The sequence below is a fragment of the Hemiscyllium ocellatum genome, chromosome 2 (genome assembly GCF_020745735.1).
Source record: "Hemiscyllium ocellatum isolate sHemOce1 chromosome 2, sHemOce1.pat.X.cur, whole genome shotgun sequence".
Taxonomy (NCBI): Eukaryota; Metazoa; Chordata; class Chondrichthyes; order Orectolobiformes; family Hemiscylliidae; genus Hemiscyllium; species Hemiscyllium ocellatum.
This window is the reverse complement of record NC_083402.1, coordinates 66045794-66065677: the sequence shown is the minus strand read 5'-3', so window position 1 is coordinate 66065677 and position 19884 is coordinate 66045794. Positions and strand designations below refer to the sequence as shown.

The window sequence follows — 19884 nt, the reverse complement described above, 5'->3', positions numbered from 1 at the left end:
ATCTGAACAAAATTGTGCCCACCTGTCTCGTATAGATAATTGAGGTTCCCCTGTATTCTAACCAATGAAAGCAAGTGTGACAAATGCCTTCCTCAGCATTCTGTCTACCTGTACCTGCACTGCTCAATCTCTCTGATCAACAACACTCCCCAGGCTCTACCATTAAGTGTGTAAGTCTTGCCCAGGTTTGTCTTACCAAAATACGAAATTAGAAGTCACATGGCACCAGGTTACAGTCTAACAGGTCTATTTAAATCATAAGATTTTGGAGCACTGCTCCTTTATCACCTGATGAAGGAACAAAATCTTGTAATTTCAAATAAACCTGTTGGACTATAACCTGGTGTCGTGTGACTTCTGATTTTGTCCACCCCAACCCAAAACAGCACCTCCATATCACGGTTACCAAAATACAACACTTTGCATTTAGCTAATTTAAACGCCATCTGCCATTCCTCAGCTCATGATTCTGTTGGTCAAATCCCACTGTACTCTTAGATGACCTTCTTCACTGTCCACTATACTACCAAGTTTGTCATTCTTGATGCCCGAAACGTTTACTCTCCTCGGATGCTGCCTGACCTGCTGTGCTTTATCCAGTGCCACACGTTTTGACTCTGATCTCTAGCATCTGCAGTCCTCACCTTCTCCCACAAATTTTGGTGTCATCCGCAAACTTACTAAGCATGTGTCCTATATTCTCATCCAAATGGTTATTATGAATGATGAACAACCAGACCCAGCACTGATCCTTGAGGCACACTGCTAGTCACAGGCCTCCAGTCTGAAAACCAACCCTCTACCATCACCCTCTGTCTTCTATCATCGTGCCAATTTTGTCTCAAATTGACTAGCTCTCCCTGAATCCCATGTGATCTAACTTACTAATCAGTCTACCATGTGGAACCTGTCGAAGGCCTTGCTAAAGTCCATGTAGACAAAGTCTACCGCTCTGCCTTCATCTATCTTCTTGGTTACTTCTTCAAAAAGCTCAAACAAGTTTGAGAAGCACGATTTCCCATGCCTCATTCCTGATGAAGGGCTTATGTCTGAAACATCGATTCTTCTGTTCCTCGGGTGCTGCCTGACTCGCTGTGCTTTTCCAGCAACACACGATTTCCCATGCACAAAGCCTTGCTGACTATCCCTAATCAGTTCTTGCTTTTCCAAATGCATGTAGACTCTGTCTCTCAGAGTCCCTTCCAACAATGTACCTACCACTGACATCAGGCACACCAGTCTGTAGGTCCAAGCTTTTCCTTCCAGCCTTTCTTAAATAATGGTGCAGCATTTGCCAGCCTCCAGTCTTCCCACAACTCATCCTTAGCTGTCAATGATACAAATATCTCTGCTGGGGAACCACAAGTTTTTTCCCAGCATCCCAAAATGTCTTGGGGTATACTTGATCAGCTCCTGGGAATTTATCTACCTTGATTACCTTCTTTTCTTTAATTTGAACTGTTTTCAAGACATCACTATTTACCGTGGGTCCCATAGCTTCCATGTCTTCCTCCATAGTAAATACTGAAACAAAGTATTCATTTAGGACCTCACTCATCTCCTGTGATGGAGATAGATAGCCTCAATGATCTTTAAGGGGTCCTATTCTCTCCCTCGTTATTCTTTTGCCTTTAATGTTCTTGTAGACTCTTTTTGGATTTTCTTTAACCTTATCTGCCAAGTCATCTCATGTCTCCTTTTTGCCCTCCTGATTTCTCTTTTCTGTGTATTCCTACACCTCGTTATACTCAAGGAATTCACATCCCAGCTATCTATACTTGACATATGCCTTCTCCTTTTTATTGACCACAACCTCAATATCTCTAGTCATCCAGTGTTCCCTACTCCTGCCAGCCTCGTTCTTCACACTAGCAGGAACACGCAGTCCCTGAGATCTCGTTTGTGAAAGCCTCCCACTGGCCAGACATCCCTTCACTTGAAAACAGTCTCCCCCAATCAACATTTGAAAGTTCCTGTCTAATGCCATCAAAATTGTTCTTGCCCCAACTTATAACTTTAACTTGTGGACTAGGCCTATCCTTTTCCATAAGTATTTTAAAATAATAGAATTATGGTCACTTATCCCAGAGTGCTCCCCACTATCACCTCAATTACTAACCCTGTCTTATCTCCCAAGAGGAGGTTGAGTTTTGCTCCTTTTCCAGTAGGACCATCTATAGATTGAATTAGAATGTTTTCTTGAGTACACTTAACAAATTCCTCCCCAGTCAAGCCCTTAACACTATGACACTCCCAATCTATGTTTGGGAAAATGAAATCAACAATTACAACCTTATTACTCTTACAGCTATCTGTGATCTCTCAACATATTTGCTCAATTTCCTACTTACTATTAGCAGGGTGGGGGGTTCTATAATACAATCCCATCATAGTGATCACCCCTTCTTATTTCTCAGTTCCACCTGCACTGGATGATCCCCCAGGAATATCCTTTCTCAGTACCGTCATGACGTGTTGTTCGTAAACAAAAATATGACTCCCTGCTCCTCTCTGGCATACCCCAGAACGTTGAGCTGCCAGTCTTATCCCTCCCTTAGCCATATTTCTGTAATAGTTATGATATCCCATTCCCATGTTCTCATCCCAGCCAATCCCATGAGCTAATCTGCCTTAACTGTCAGGCCTCTTGCATTGAAATAAATGCATTTCATCAGTTACCCCTTGTTCTCTGCTGTGCTCTTGCCTGCCTTGTCTGTTTAACTCATTCTCTTTAACTTCTGTACTAGCCTCAACGTTCTCTCTTGTCTCACTCTTTCTTAGGGTATCACCCTCCCCAGCCAGACCACTTTAAACCCTCCCCAGTAGCTCCAGTTCCCCACCAGAATGTATGTTGTCCTCCACCCCGATGAAACCTTTTCCTCTTGTACAGGTCACTTCTGCCCCAGAAGAGATCCCAAAAATCTGAATCCCTGTCCCCTGCACCAGTTTCTCAGCCATGCATTAATCCGTTTTATCCTTCTATTCCTACTCTCACTAGCACGTGATACTGGGTGTGATCCAGAGATTAATACCCTTGAGGTTCTGCTTTTTAATCTCCTGCCTAACTCACTTTTTTCACTCTGCAGGGCCTCATTCCTTTTTCTCCTAAGTCATTGGTACCAATCTGTTCAACAACCTTTGACTACTCATGCTTCCCTTTGTGAATCTGCTGCAATCACTCTGAAATGCCCTTGACAATTACAAGAGGCAGGCAACATAGGCTAAAGCGTTTGCATGCTAAGGAATTTCTGCAGTGCATCTTAGAGATAGTACATACTACTGCTACTGAGCCTTAGTTGTGGTGGTAGTAGATGCTTGTGAATGTGGTGCCAATCAAGCTGGCTACTTTGTCCTGGATGGTGTCAAGATTCTTGAGTGTTGTTGGAGCTGTACTTATCCAGGCAAGTGGGGAGTATTCCAACATACTCCTGACTTGTGATTTGTAAATGATGGACAAACTTTGGGAGAGTCAGGAGGGGAGTTACTTGCTGCAGGATTCCTGGCCTTTAGGCTGCCACAATATTTGTATGACTAGTTTCAATTTCTGTGCTTTATAAACAGCTTATGGAAATTAACACTTAAATAATCAGACATCAGAAAGTTTACCACAGTATCCTGGTGTTCCACATATCGTCTTCATGGTCACTTGTTCTTCTGTAATTTTGGAAAGTCCAAAGTCAGCTGAAAAGAGGGGAAGAGAGTGCACTGTTTTATCTTCCTTCATTATCATTTTTTTCTGGAAAGATTAAAGACGAAATTTATGAAATTGTTTCTAACGAGAGTTCTCAATGATTACTGTCTGAGGCATCCAATAATTAAGACAGGTCTTTCATATAGCTGCGGTAATAGAATGAATTCAAGTATTGGTTGCACAAACATCAAACCAGTGATCATTGAGATTTGTCAATTTATACAATTTAAAAAAAATTAAATCAGTTCGGCTCTTTTACCCAATAAATAGCCTTTGCACATTGTTTAGGATAAATTTGAAATGAATGTGTATATGTTATATTTAATAAATATTGGAATCTAATAATTAAATCATTAATCAATTTAAATTGCAATTGTGATCTGGCTACAATTCAAATCAATACTGTAGGTGTTCAGCAGATACAATTAAGTTCTAGAGTGAAAACTGAGTGTTTTTTTTTTGCCTGTCATCTCAATCCACGATTTTACAACACCCATGAAATTAATAAGAGGTCACCTGTAATCTTTTAGTTTATGTAATTTTATTTTCATCATAAGGATTTATTTAGGCTCGTTAAATCTACGGTGATCGATAAGATCTGGAAGAAAACTCTTTGTGTCTGACGTCAGAGGATTGAAACTGCAATAAATTACTTTCAAGGCTAAACTTACATAATATTGGTGATCTGCCAACATCTCTCATGCCTACACTAGTGATTTGTCTAATTGAAGAATTTAATTCCTCCACAACTGATAAAGAGCTAAGAGGAGTAGGATTTATGAATCACCCTTAATGAGATCTTTGGTCATATGTTTATGCCTGAACGTCTTTGGAGGGGGAATACTTTTTAGAGAGAGGTGGGCACCGCAGCCGTTCTGGAAAGCTTCATCTCCTATTCCAACTCTGTTTTGATTTAGCTCACTCCCTCTCTCCCCACCTTCTCCTCACCTTTGTGGCATACGCTACCTTTAACAAGCTTTGCATGTAAATTAATTAATTGGAAAACAAGATATTTACTGATGGGCATAATTAGATGAAAAATACCAACAGTGTTTTGGTGACGGGAAAAAAAATGTTCAGCTGCATGTAACAGCACTTCTGGATATAAATAAAAAGACAGGCTTGATGGAATGGTTTGTCATTAATGACGAAATATTAACACAAGTAACTCGTAAAAATCCAAAACCTCAAGATTCAAACAAATTAAACCAGTAAATGGTTTGTTCACAATATGTGGGCATTACTGGCTAGGCCTGGATTGAATGCCCTTCCTTAAATGCCCTGGAAAAGAGGGTGTTGAACTCCTTCTTGTTGCACTACTATCATTGGGGTATAGGAACATTCACAGTGCTGATAGGAGAAGAGTTCCAAGGTAATACTACAATAGATGCTGGACTAAAAATCCAGAGGCCAGGACTAATGTTCCCAGGATGAAATACAAACATTCCTATGGTAGCCGATAGAATTTAAATTAATTAGAAACTAAGTTGTTTTTATTCTCTTGGGACATGGGCATTATTTCTCATTCCTATTTGCCCTTGGCAAAGTGGTGGTGAGTAGCTTTCTTGAACCACCGCAGTTCATGTGCTGTAGATAGACCCACAATAGAATTAGGGAGCAGTTTCCAAGCGACACCGAAGGAACGGTGATATGTTTCCATGTCAGGGTGGCGAGTGGCTTGAAGGAAACTCGCAGGTGGTGGTGTTCCCATATATCTACTGCCATTGTTCTTCTAGATGGAATTGATTATGTTTCTGGAAATTGCCTTCTGAAGATCTTTGGCGAATTTCTGCTGAGCATCCTGTAGAAAGTATATACTGCTGCTCCTGAACATCGATGGTGGAGGGAGCGGCTGCTTGTGGATGTGGTTCCAATCAAGCAGGTTGCTTTGTCCTGGATGGTGTCAAGCTTCTTCAGTGTAGTTGGAGCTGCATTCATCCAGGGGTGTATTCTATCACACTCCTGACATGTGCCTTGTAGATGGTGGACAGACTTTGGGTAATCAGGAAATGAGTTATTTGCTACAATATTCCTAGCCTCTGACGTGATATCATAGCCGCTGTATTTATATGGTGAGTGCAGTTGAGTTTCTGGTCAATAGTAACATCCAAAATATTGAGAGAGAGATATTCAGTGACTGTAACACCATTGAATGTCAAAGGATGGTGGTATGATTGTCTCTTATTGGTGAGGTCACTGCTGAGATTTGTGTGGCACAAAGGTTACTTGTCATTTGTCAGCCTAAGTCCAGATTTTGTTGCATTTGAACATTAACTGCTTCAGTATCTGAGGTATAACGAATAACTCTGAACACTGTTCAATCATCCCCACACTGGTCTTATGAAGTGAATATAATTAATAAAGCCGCTTAGGATACTACCCTGAGGAACTCCACTTGCAGAGATGTCCTGGAGCTGACATGACTGACGTCCAACAGCCACAACCATCTTCCTGTGTGCCAGGTATGACTCCAATCAGTGGAGAGTTTTCCACCTAATTCTCATTGATTCTCATTTTGCTAGGTCTCCTTGATGCTGCACTTGGTTGAATGCAGCCATGATGTCAATGGATGTCACACCACGTCTGGAATTCAGCTGTTCTGTCCACGTTTGAACCAACATTGTAATTAAGTCAGGAGCTGAGTGGCCCTGATAGAACCAAACTCAAGCGTCACTGAGCTGGCTGTTGCTAAGCAGGTGCTGCTTGATAGCACTGTTGATGGCAACTTCCATGACCTTACTGGTGTTTGAGATTAGATTAAATGGGCGATAGTTGCCTGGGTTTGATTTGTCCTGCTTTGTGTGTACAGGGCATACCTAGCAATTTTCCACATTGTCAGGTAAATGCCAGTGTTGTAACTGTACTGGAAGAGCTCAGCCAGGGGTGCAACAAGTTCTGGAGCTCAAGTCCTCAGTACTATTGCTGGAATGTTTCAGGGCTAACAGCCTTTACATATCTTGATATCCCACCATTTCTTGATATCGCGTGGAGTGAATCAGATTGGTTTAAGAATGACCTCTGCGTTGCAGGCGACCACTGAGGCAGAGTGGGACGGAGCAGCATGGCAACTTTTGGATTATTAGCATTGAGACAACTGTGCATCAAAGGCACATTACTCCCTTGTAACACCTGCCAAACCTGTCAAAAAGCATGAGACTTGTCAAAATCTGTTAATATATGTCAATCCTGCCAAGAAATGTCGAGGCAGTCAAAACTTATTAGCTACCAATGATGTCTCTTTGCGCTCCTCTTGCTCAAATCTATTCACATTCGATCACTTGCCATTCTCAGAACAACTCACCACCAGGGCTGGCATCCCTCGCTCTGACACCAGGCAAACAAGCTGTTCTGAACCTGGACGCTGCTAGTTTGAAACTGTCTTGCAAGGTTCTGATTGCCCCAGACCTGGAGGAATGATTAACACTTTACTCTTTTATTTTAAATTTTAGACATGGTGTTGGAACTCCAAGGCAGGGTTTCCACCTAGTCCTCTTCAGCTCTTTCTGGACAAAAAAATGAGGAGTCTGAATAGCTATTTCTAAAGGTCGGGTTCACAGAGCCAGAAGGTTCCCCATTTTTGCATACCTGACGTAGAAAGGAAACTCAGAAGCAAAGTCTCGTTGTCACACAGACTAGCCTCTATTAAGCTGTGTGGTACAGTGTTCCAATGTGCGATTTGGGACAGAGTGAGAACAGATCTAACCAGTCAAAACTGGGTGCCTTGGGTCATCAGCACAAGTAGAATTTATCCAATAGAATCCATTACCTCACCACACCCTTACCACACACCCTGTTATCATGAATTCAGGGGATCAGCACTAGTTCAATGAGGAAAGCAAAGGTAGATACAAGAAGCAACGTGCATATAAAAAGAAGTTCCAATCCTGTAAAATAACTATACATGCATGTTAAACAGTAGAAGCAACATGCAACAGAGCAGAGTGGTCTCATTACCAAATCAGATCAGATTAAGGCAGTGCATTCCTGGAATGTCCAGTCACAAATGATGGATAATTAACAGAAAGAAAAGGCTTCACAAACTTGCCAATTTTTATATTCGATGCCCAGGACAAATAAGGCAAGCTTGCTGTATGCCTTCTTGACCACCATATTCACCAGTGTTACCACTCTCAGAGATCTGTGGACCGATATGTATATCAAAGCTCCAAAGGGTTTAAAACCTGAATTTGAACTTCCAAAATGCCTCACCTTACATTTGTCTGGAAAATCCATTACAACGTTGGTCCAAATATGGATAAATGAGCTGAATTCAAGAGGAGAGGTAAGAATGACTGCCCTTGACTTCAAAGACAGCATTAATCCAATTGTAACCTCAAGGAGCTGATAGGAAATATAGAGGAATCATATCTTGCACAAAATTTGGTTAAGGTTGCCACGTGGAGGCTATTCATCTCAGTCTGAGGCCATCGCTGAGGAGCTCCTCAGAATAGGGTTCTGGGTCCGACCATCTTCTGCTGATTTTTACTCATTATAAGGTCAGAAGTGAGGATGGTAGTGATGATTACACAGTTTCAACATCATTCACACCTCCTCAAATCTGAAGTTGTCCATGGCTACATGCAACAAGACATGGACAACATTCAGGTTTGGGCTGAAAAGTGCTAAAATCATGCAACTCAAGTGCCAGACAATGAGCAATTCCAACAAGACCACATCTAACCATCTCCCACTATTAGCATGCTAGACTTTGCCATTGACCAGAAAGTAAACTGGATCAGAATATAAACAACAATTCAGAATTGTAATTCTGTGGAGAATAACTTACTTCTTGTCATCCTAATGGCTGTGCATCATTTACTAGGCAAAGTTAGCAATGAAACGAAATACTCTCTACTTGCCTGAATAGTTGCAGCTAAGACAATTTACCTCAAGAAGCAGGCAGACCAGCAGATGTCCTGTGTGGGATTCAGGATTAGCAGCAGCACTGTTAAAATATGTAGTGAGAGGGTACAGACGCAGAAACAGACAGACCAGTGCCAGAACTCTGTGGAACTCAGGAAATGTGGCAGTGAGGTTAAAAGGAACAACAAGTACAGAGAGGTCCCAGAAACAGACAGACCAAGATCAATGCTGTGTAGCAGCGAGGTTAAAAGGAACAGTGAGTGCAGAGAGATCCCAGAAAAAGACAGTTTTAAAAAATCAACAAAATCCTTGTGTGAAATTGCAAGAAAGCCGTAGGTAACTGGTGGGTATTTCTCTTGTTTTTTTGTGACTGAATATTGATTTAAAATCCCAAGTGGAATTTGAAAACTTTACACAGGTAGCTAATATTTTAGAACTTAAAAACAAAATGTTTTCACTTGATAGTGTTAAGAGATTCCTGTGGCTTGTTGGACATAAACAAGAATGAGATTTTCCAATCCATACTTAAGTAGAAGCAGGGTAAAATAAGTATCGTTAGCAGTTTTGATCTCATTTAAAGGAAGGGAAGCAGTTCAGAGAAGCTTCATTAACATGATCTCAAGAATGGAGGGAATGCCTTTTGAGCAAAGGCTAAACAGGTTGGGACATCCTCTTTAAACATTTGTTAAGTGATTAAATATTATACATTTTTCATATTTTGAAATTGAATGTGGTGCGTTCTTTCAACACATTTAAACTGGCCACCATATTATACAACAGTGTTTTTTCATATTTATTAGCTTAGTAATTTTTTTTGCAAGAAGAAAAAGCAGTTCGACAATTTTTGACAAAAAATAAATCATCTGTCTTTTAGGTTCTCTTGTAATTGCCCAGTGTGATAACTATTTAGACACTCACCTATTTTTAACAATGCATCTGGAGTAGGAGAAGCATAGAGGAGGTTTTCAGGCTTGAGATCACGATGAACAATTCCATTTTCATGCAGGTACTAAAACGAAACAAAGGAATACACTAAGAAGTGAGTACAGTCACTAATAACTGAGACATGGGGCTGGCACAGTGGGTCAGTGGCTAGCACTGGTGCCTCACTGCTGCCTCACTGGGCCAAGGTCCCAGATTCGATTCCAACCTCAGGCAACTGTCTGTGTGGAGCTTGCACATTCTCTGCATATCCATGTGAGTTTTCTCTGGGTGCTCCGGTTTCCTCCCACAATCCAAAGATGTGCAGGTTAGGTGAATTAGCCATGCTAAATTGCCCATGGTGTTCAGGGATGTGTAGGTTCAGGGATGTGCATTAATCAGGGGTACATGTAGAGTAATAAGGTAAGGAAATTAGTCTGGGTGGGATGCTCTTTGGAGGGTTGAAGCAGACTTGTGTGGCCAAATGGCCTGTTTTTCCACATTGTAGGGATTGTATTACGCTCCATTAATACTTACGGGTGCTGCAATGATGTGGTTTCATCACTAAACCATTAAATGATATAGTGACTAAACATTCATTTGGATCACACCCTTGCCAGCCAAATAATGATAATCATTCATGTTCATATGAATTGAATGTTGTATTTTTAATAAAATTCCAGGAATCCTTTGACAGCTAAATGTTCTCTACATTTCTGTGATGTAACCAGATTTTGCATGATCTGTAAGTTAATACATGTAGTACAAAATTGACTTCTGAACTGAGCTATGACCAGACTGTTCTTTTACAATTTCTGCAGAAATATTTTGAGGGTGTAGTAGTGCAAAAGGAACAAAACTAAAACAAAGTGGAGGTGTAGAACAAACTTTTTTTATATAAAAAAGTGTTTTATTTTTCAATGAAGACTTTTCCTCTTATCACTATTTTCATTTTAGGTTGATAACCTGATAATGTCATGGACCACATCCTCTTGCTGTCACAATCATGGGCAACTGAACAACTGAGTTAACGGCCATAGATACAGTGGACAGCAGAAGTAAAGGATGGATTTTCCGAAAGCCAGACAGTGATTATTCCAGAATAGATGGTAGTTCTCCATGAAGACCCTGAAGATCCTCATCGAAGCAGATTTAAGGAATTGCCAGCAAAATTGGAGATTCCACTGGGAAATCCCTCTACATCCGGACACCTCTGCAAGTATCCATTTAAATCAGAGGATTTGGAGGGTTATAATGAAATTAAGTAAATAGTTACTCAGGAAAATTTAGTCCATTAAGTACAAGTAATGAAGAGGACTGATGAAGGCAGAGGGGTGGACATTGTCTACATGGACTGCAACAAGGTTCCAAATTATAAACAAGTTAGATCACATGGAATACAAAGAGAACTAGATATTTGGATACAATATTGGCTAGAAGGTAGGAGACAGAGAGTGGTGGACAGTTGTTTTTCAGATTGGAGCCCTCTGACCAGCAGTGGGTCGCAGGGATCGGTGCTGGATCTATTGCTTTACGTGATCTTTTTGAATAACTATAGGAAGTGTGGTTGGTATGTTTGCAGACGACACCAAAATTGGTGGTGTAATGGACAGCAAAGGATACCTCAGAGTACAAAAGGACCTTGATCTGATGGACTATTAGACTGAGGAATGGCAGATGGAGTTTAATTCTAGATAACTGAGAGGTGCTACATGTTGGTAAGGCAAATGAGGGCAGGACTTATACACTTAATGGTAAGGTCCTGGGAATGTTGCCAAACAAAGGAACCTTGGAATGCAGATTCATAGTTCCTTGAAAGTGGAGTTGCTGGTAGACTATGCAGTGAAGGCTCGTCTTTATTGGATACTGCATTGAGTATAGGAGTTGGGAAATCGTGTTGTGGCTGTACAGGACATTGGTTAAGCCACTTTTGTAATACAGCACTCAGTTCTGGTCTCATTGCTATGGGAAAGATGTTGTTAAACTTGAAAGAGTTCCGAAAAGATTTACAAGGATGTTGCCAGGGTTGGAGGATTTGAGCCATAGGGAGAGGCTGAATAGGTTACTTTCTCTGGAGCATCAAAGACTAGGAGTGACTTTACAGAGATTTATAAAATCATGAGGGGCATGGATAGAGTGAATAGTCAAGGTCTTTTCCCCAGGATACGGGAGTCCAGATTAGAGGGTATACATTTAAGGTGAGAGAGAAAAGATTTAAAAGGGACCTAAGGGGATTTTTTTTTCTCAGAGGGTGCTGCATGTATGGAATGAGCTGTGAGAGGAAGTGGTGGAGGCCGGTACAATTACAACATTTAAAAGGCATTTGAATGGATATATGAATAGGAACGGTATGGAGGAATATGGGCCAAATGCTGTCAAATGGGACTAGATTAATTTAGGCATGGATGAGTTGGACTGAAGGATGTATTTCCATGCTGTACATCTCTATGTCTCTCTGACATTATCTAATTCCTGAATAACTATAAAGCTAACCTTATACCTACCCCACAAACACCTCCCCAGAGCACCCCCACCCAGCCCAGGGTCTATTTCATAACCTCATTCTTTCCTCTTCCCACCAAGAATCCTTTTCATCCGTGCCAGATCTGTTCCCCCTTCCTACACTCCAGGGATACTCCTCCAACTTTGCTCTGCACTTGCCTCTTTGACCCGATCCATACATTACAGGAAAATTCTTGTATGGAACACAGCCATCATTGGCATGGCCAGGATTCGTTGCTGTTCCCAAATGTCTTTGAACTGAGCAGCTATTTTAGAAGGCAATTAAGAGTCAACTATATTGCTGTGGATCTAGAAACACGTGGACCTTTACATAGGTGAGGACAGCAGATTTCCTTCCCTAAAGGGCATTAGTAAATCAGATCAATTTTCATAATGATAGAAAGCTACATGATCACTATTAGGTTCCCTTTTAATTTCAGATTTTATTGAATTCAAATGTGATCATCTGCCATGTTAGAATTTGAGCCTATGTTTCCCAGAACATTATCCAGGGCCTCTGAATAACTGGTCCAGTGACCACTATACCACAGTCTTCCTTAAAATTGAGGGGACTATCTTTGTCATGAACTGAACAGTGAACAGCTGAAGAGAAGGAACATGAGGTGGAAGAGGATGAATTGAAAATCAGGAGGAAAGTAACTTTTTCTTTGGGCTGTTTGTGAAGAAAATGTCCAAGCATGAGGCCAGTAACTACAAGCTCAATTTGCTATTCACTGTCACATGCCTCACCTTTCCTTCGTCACTGATCAACACACTGTCTGCTTACAAAACTGAACTATAATCCAACACAAAATAAATATTCCAAACCAAATTTATAAATGAAATCCTGCATTTGTAAACATAAATCAATTTTGAAAATTTCCTTAATGTTTGTCTTTGGCTGCCATAATGATCCTACTTAGTGTTATGACTGTGACATGATGGGTGGAAGGTTTCTGGAGGAGACTGAAGATGAGCTTTGAAGGTCAAGCAATTCTCAGACAGGAAGGCCTGGCAGCAGACTGCATCATGGCAGCATGACTGGCAGGGAAGCACTGGTGGAGTGGTGCAGGTGGGAAGATGAATGTTATTTCCCTGAAAAAGGCCTACAGAGTCAAAGCCATTCTTCCAAAGTGGTGCTTCATTAGTCTTACAATTTGTAAGAAGACAGTTAGATTGGAATGTGTGAATGGAAATTTTTGTCTGTCTGCTGTTATTGATGACAGTCTGGGGACACCTCAACAGTGTACTGTCTAGAGAAGCACAGAATCACAGACAACATCCCAATTTTTGTGTTTAACTACATCGTGAGGGCTCCAGGAATTGTCAGTTTCAGTTGACAGTTTTACCATCATTACCACTGCAACAAGCTGGCCAGTAAGTGCATTTGTGTTCAACAGCTTTAACATGGTTACTATGACTATCACTATGCTTAATTTCACAATTATATTAAAAAAACAATCTCCATGGTTTGTGGAAATCTTAAAAAGGTGAACTCAGATTCGGCCTTTCACATCTGAGAGTTTGAGGAAACACCAAACAATTCAAACTTTATCTCTTGGGAGCTAATCAAGACAATGCAGAAGTAGAATTGATTATTTGACAAGCTGGTTTGTCTTTAAAGGAGAACTTTTGAGTTTAATGTTTTCAGCATGTTGCTTCTTAAACCAGAAATCAGTGGTGACTTAGGAAGAAATGTGATGCCATTATTTCAGATAAAACAAGATTTTACATCACTTGCACCTCCAGAGAGAGATTAATCAGATTGCACTCCAAAGTCTATCTAGTTGTCGCCAGAAAATCAATACCCTTGAGATTGCAAGCCTACTTAATGTTAAGCATCCCATTAATATATTACATGGGGCTGATTAGAAAACCAATTCATAAGTATTAGACTAGAGTGCAGTGTTAAAAGAAAACATCTTGCAAAAATAACATGAAAATTATACATGTTAATATAAAATGCATGAGAATTCCTATTCCTTCAGCAATGCACAGGAATTAATAATTTTATCCAATAAACCAGCTATAAGAGAAACATTCTCTACTTCCTAAAGTTTGTTTTCATGTCACATAATGCTGAAAGGCAAAGGTGTGGCTGGGTGATCAACAATAGGTCCTTCATCTACCAGGGCAACAGGCTACCATTGCACAAACAGTGATCCACCTGACGTTGACAGGAATGTTGTCAATCCTATAAAATTCTGCAAATGTCAACAGAAAATTAATCATTTCGAGAAAACCGTATTACCAACAGTGATAGTTCCCAGTGATCATTGATTATAAAGTAATAAGTAGTCGATTTGAAATAATTTAAGAAACAATTCGAAGACTTGACAGAACCCTTGACTGAAGTCCCCTGACTGAGATCCATGTTTATTTGTGACTTGTAATTCAGAAGACAATGTGATAAGGGAGAACTGGGTTATGGGATCAAGGGGTAAGTTTACTACAAATAAGCTAAATTTCATTTCTGGAGTTTTTGTTTCTCTGCAAGCCAAAGCAGGTTTTCTCACAGTATCATCTCAACCTCACCTCATTAACAATGCCTCATGCCCCGATGACATCGTGCTTATTTTATTTTCACACTTGTTGAAGGTGCAAATTCTTGCTATGTTCAGGTTATCTGGGGATTCCTGGCAGCAGTGCCATCTTTGAACCCCAGCGTTAACTGTCCCAGAGTTGGTCTTCAGCACACGCGTAGTGCCACAGCAACCACAAACTAATACTTCTCATGGTATACAGGTAGCATGGCTGACAGAGTCTCACAGATCCAATTGCATAATCCAACATACATCACTGTTGAAGCATCAGTTCATTCAGCTAATGTGTCCTTTGCCACATCCCATCTTACATCCCTAAATCAGTGCTTTCTTTTTTCTAGGAGAAAGTGAGGACTGCAGATGCTGGAGATCAGAGCTGAAAATGTGTTGCTGGAAAAGCGCAGCAAGTCAGGCAGCATCCAAGGAGCAGGAAAATCGACGTTTCGGGCATGAGCCCTTCTTCAGGAATGAGGAAAGTGTGTCCAGCAAGCTAAGATAAAAGGTAGGGAGGAGGGACTTGGGGGAGGAGCGTTGGAAATGCAATAGGTGGAAGGAGGTTAAGGTGAGGGTGATAGTCCGGAGTGGGGGTGTGGGCAGAGAGGTCAGGTAGAAGATTGCAGGTTAGGAAGGTGGTGCTGAGTTCGAGGGTTGGGACTGAGACAAGGTGGGGGGAGGGAAAATGAGGAAACTGGAGAAATCTGAGTTCATCCCTTGTGGTTAGAGGGTTCCTAAGCGGAAGATGAGGTGCTCCTCCTCCAGCCGTCGTGTTGCTATGGTCTGGCGATGGAGGAGTCCAAGGACCTGCATGTCCTTGGTGGAGTGGGAGGGGGAGTTGAAGTGTTGAGCCACAGGGTGGTTGTGTTGGTTGGTCCGGGTGTCGCAGAGGTGTTCTCTGAAATGTTCTGCAAGTAGGCGGCCTGAATCCCTAATATAGAGGAGGCCACATCGGGTGCAGAGGATGCAGTAAATGATGTGTGTGGAGGTGCAGGTGAATTTGTGGCGGATATGGAAGGATCCCTTGGAGCCTTGGAGGGAAGTAAGGGGGGAGGTGTGGGCGCAAGTTTTGCATTTCTTGCGGTTGCAGGGGAAGGTGCCGGGAGTGGAGGTTGGGTTGGTGGGGGGTGTGGACCTGATGAGGGAGTCACGGAGGGAGTGGTCGTTTCAGAATGCTGATAGGGGAGGGGAGGGAAATATATCCCTGGTCGTGGGGTCCGTTTGGAGGTGGCGGAAATGATGACGGATGATGCGATGTATATGGAGGTTGGTGGGATGGTAGGTAAGGACTTGTGGGGTTCTGTCCTGGTGGTGATTGGAGGGGCTCAAGGGTGGAGGAGCGGGAAGTGGAGGAGATCAGTGGAGAGCATCGTCGGTCACGTCTGGGGGGAAATTACGGTCTTTGAAGAAGGAGGCCATCTGGGTTGTACGGTATTGGAACTGGTCCTCCTGGGAGCAGATGCAGCGGAGACTAAGGAATTGGGAATATGGGATGGCGTTTTTACAGGGGGCAGGGTGAGAGGAGGTGTAGTCTAGGTAGCTGTGGGAGTCAGTCCGTTTATTGTAAATGTCCATGTTGATTTGGTCGCCCGAGATACAAATGGAGAGGTCTAGGAAGGGGAGGGAGGAGTCTGAGATGGTCCAGGTAAATTTGAGGTTGGGGTGAAAGGTGTTGGTAAAGTGGATGAACTGTTCAACCTCCTCGTGGGAGCACGAGGTAGCGCCAATACAGTCATCAATGTAGTGGAGGAAATGGTGGGGGGTGGTGCCAGTGTATCTGCGGAAGATGGACTGTTCAACATATCCTACGAAGAGGCAGGCATAGCTGGGGCCCATGCGGGTGCCCACGGCTACTCCTTTGGTTTGGAGGAAGTGGGAGGATTGGAAAGAGAAGTTGTTCAGGGTGAGGACCAGTTTCTTTTTTTCTAACCAATATGCAGCCTAGCATCTTTTCATTATCAGTGTGGGAACATCACATACAGGAAAATCTTCAAAATGTTTCAAAACGGTCACTTTTATTCACCAATAGCAAAAGCAAATGGAAACAAACAGACGCTTCTCAGAACAGAAACAAATTACTTGCCTTTCAAGCAGCAACAATTTTACAGTTAATGAATGATCACTCCACACAGCTCTCATCTACAGGAAGTGGGTGACAATTAAGTCCTAGCTGGCTTGTAGAGCTTGAAGCTGCTGCACTCTGTCATGCATAATATGATGTTACTGCTGCTTAATTGCTGTTTGTCACATCATTCTCTTCAGAACCTCCTGGCCCTCTCAATATATGCACATTTTATTACGTCCTGTACCTTAATAAACCAACTACGTTGCAATGTCTACTGCCCAGGCAGCAGTACTAATCTCATCACGAGAAGAAACAATGTGATCTGGCGTAAATGGCATCAATAACAATCTTGATACATTTGTGAGCAGATCCCTGACAGGGCTCCAGTGACTCCTTGGAAGAAGCCTGTTGCATAGTAATTTATCATAGTTTTCAGCTTGACAGCCACTGGAACAGAATGGCCACACTTTCATGTCATAGATCCCACTCCAGCAGCTGATACAGTTCTGACCCAGTGTCCCAGGATATCTTCAATCTGAGATCACACTGCCTCACTTATATGATCGAAATGGCATCAACAAAAAATAAGACTCTGGCTTTTCTGTACCTCCTGAGAAAACCTTCAGCTATGAACTCTTCATGTGGAGAGGCATTCAGCAGTCACTGGAAGATGCTGCAAGTCCTGGGCTTGATAGCATATCTGTTCCTCATCCATTTCTCTTCCCTTTTGTTTCATTGCAGCAACACCCGTGATAACCCCTGATGTGGCTGAATCCATGAGCCACACTTGTACTGAACCTGTGGGGGGATCTTACAAAATGCAGCAAGTGCTTAGTAATGTGAGCAGTCAGCTTTCGCATCACTCATATAGAGAGGCATCGAGGACTCTGACAAGAAGGGCCAGAGAGTATCTCTACATGGTACTTTGACACAGGGACCGTATTTTGATGAATAGTCGTCATCAACAAACAGCAGGAATTTGTAAGTGTTGCAGGAATACTGATATCTTTTGTTCCCAGCCTCACATTAGTACATGTGACAGCATGTTGAAGAATACTTACAGTTGGTGAGAGGAATCAAATTTGTGCCCTTGTGCAGCTTATTAGGTCTGCTAACTTTGTACGGTCTGGCCCACAAATGCCTCTGTTAAGGTCAACTGTGATTACTTCAGAGATGATCTTCAATTGGCAATGGCAAATGACAAGATTAATTCTGAATAGCATTTGATCTCCACACTGTTGGACACTGTATACATTTCGCATTCACTTGCTCTGATTATAGATGACTTCAACATGTTCTCTGCAAGTGTATGATTGATGCAATTGCTCCTTAAAGAAACTCCCATCACTCAAAAGTAAATTGTATGTGTTGGGATAGAAGAAAAACCACCGATTCTGCTAACATGATATGGTCGCAGGCATTTCTCAACTGCAGTTCGCATTTAGGAGTCTAGTGAATTTGGCAACACAGTATGCACTTGCCAGAATAAGTCTCAGGCTCAGCCTAGGAATCAGGGGACCTCCCTGAACCGCCATATCCTTTTCTTCATGATACTCCTAGACAGACAGTACTGAGCTGCTTATTGATCTACTTAAGTTTTTGGAATGTAGGACCACAAACAGTTAGGAAGGGAGTTTGAGGATGCTGACCCAGTAAAAGGCATGAAATAGCAATATCGTTCCAAGTCAGAATGGTATGTGTTGTGGAAGGGAACTTACAGGTGTCAATGTTCCCTCATATCTGCTGCTCTTGTCCTTCTTTGAAAGGTGGATTTGTAAGGTTTTATCTAAGAAGCATTAGTGAATTAATGCTGTGCATCTTGTATATGGTATGTACTGCTGCCACTGTGCCCTTGGTGACAATACAAGTGAATGTTCAAGGTGGTAAATGGCATGCCAATCAAACTGGTTGCTTTGTCCTGGATAGTGTCAAGTCTCTTGAGTGTTGTTGGGATTGCAATCATCTAGGCGATTAGAGATTATTCCACAACATTACTGGTTCCTTGAACAGGCATTGAGGAGACAGAAAGTGAGTTATTCCTGGCAGAATTCCTAGCTTCTGATCTGTTATTGTAGCCACAGTACTTATATAGCTGGTCTGATTCAATTTCTGGTCAATAGTCATACCTGGGATATTCACAATGAACGGATTCAGTAATGGTAATGTCATTCCTGATGAAAGGCTTTTGCCCGAAACGTCGAATTTTCTGTTCTTTGGATGCTGCGCTTTAACCAGCAACACATTTTCAGCTAATGTCATTGAAAGTCAAGTGATTATGGTTAGATACTTAGTTGTTGGAAACGTTCATTACCTGGTACTTGTGTGGTGTGTGTTACTCGCTACTTATGAGGCCAAGGCTGTATGATGATTGGGTCTTGTTGCACATGAGCATAGAATCCTTCAATATCTGAGGAGACCTGAATGGTTCTGAACATTGTGCAGGTATTAGTGAAGATCCCTTCTTCTGTCCTTTTGGAGCAGGTGAAGTCAGTTGGGCCTTGTACAGTAAGCTGAGTACCCTCTCCAGTGATGTCCTAGGATTGATTAGTGATTAGATTCCCTGCAGTGTGGAAACAGGCCATTTGGCCCAACAAGTCCACACTGACCCTCCGAAAAGTCACCCACCCAGACCAATTTCCCTCTGACTAATACACTTAATATTATGGGAAATTTAGCATGGCCAATTCACCCAACCCACACATCTTTGGATTGTGGGAGGAAACCGGTGGGAACCCATGCAGACACCGGAAGAATGTGCAAACTCAACACAGTCGCCCAAGGCTGAAATCGAACCCGGGTCCCTGGCGCTGTGAGGCAGCAATGCTAACCACTGAGCCACCATGCTGCAAAGACGATTGACTTCCAGCAACATCTGTCTATATTCCTTTATACCATGTATGACTCTAACCAGCAGAATGGTTTCCTCCAAATTCACACAGAATCCAGTTTTGCTAGGGCTCCCCGATGCCACATTTCATTGAATGCTTCCTTGATGTTGAGGGCAGTCACTCACATCTCACTTCTAGAATTTAGCTTTTGTGAACAAGACTGAGATGAGATCAGGAGCTAAGTGGCACTGCAGAGCATCTGTGAGAGTAGGTTATTCCTTTGCAACTAATGCTTGATAGCACTGTTGATAACATCTTCCATCACTTCACTGATGGGGCAGTAATTGGCTGAATTGGATTTATCCTACTTTTTGTGAACAAGGCATACTTGACCAGCTTTCCACATCACTGGGGAGATGCCAGTGCTGTTGCTGTTCTGGAACAATTCTCTGTCTTTATTTCAGATCTCCAGCATTT

General features: G+C 42.1%; 1 protein-coding gene across 1 annotated transcript in view; it reads right to left on the bottom strand.

The window, feature by feature from the left end:
• The window catches only part of camk4 (calcium/calmodulin-dependent protein kinase IV), a 145482-nt gene that overhangs the window by 31855 nt on the left and 93743 nt on the right, over positions 1-19884 (bottom strand). The window contains exons 6-7 of the mRNA XM_060844433.1: positions 9473-9563; positions 3607-3681 (exon numbers count right to left, since the gene is read on the bottom strand). Coding sequence (XP_060700416.1) covers positions 3607-3681; positions 9473-9563 — 166 coding nt within the window. The remainder of the gene's footprint in view (positions 1-3606; positions 3682-9472; positions 9564-19884) is intronic.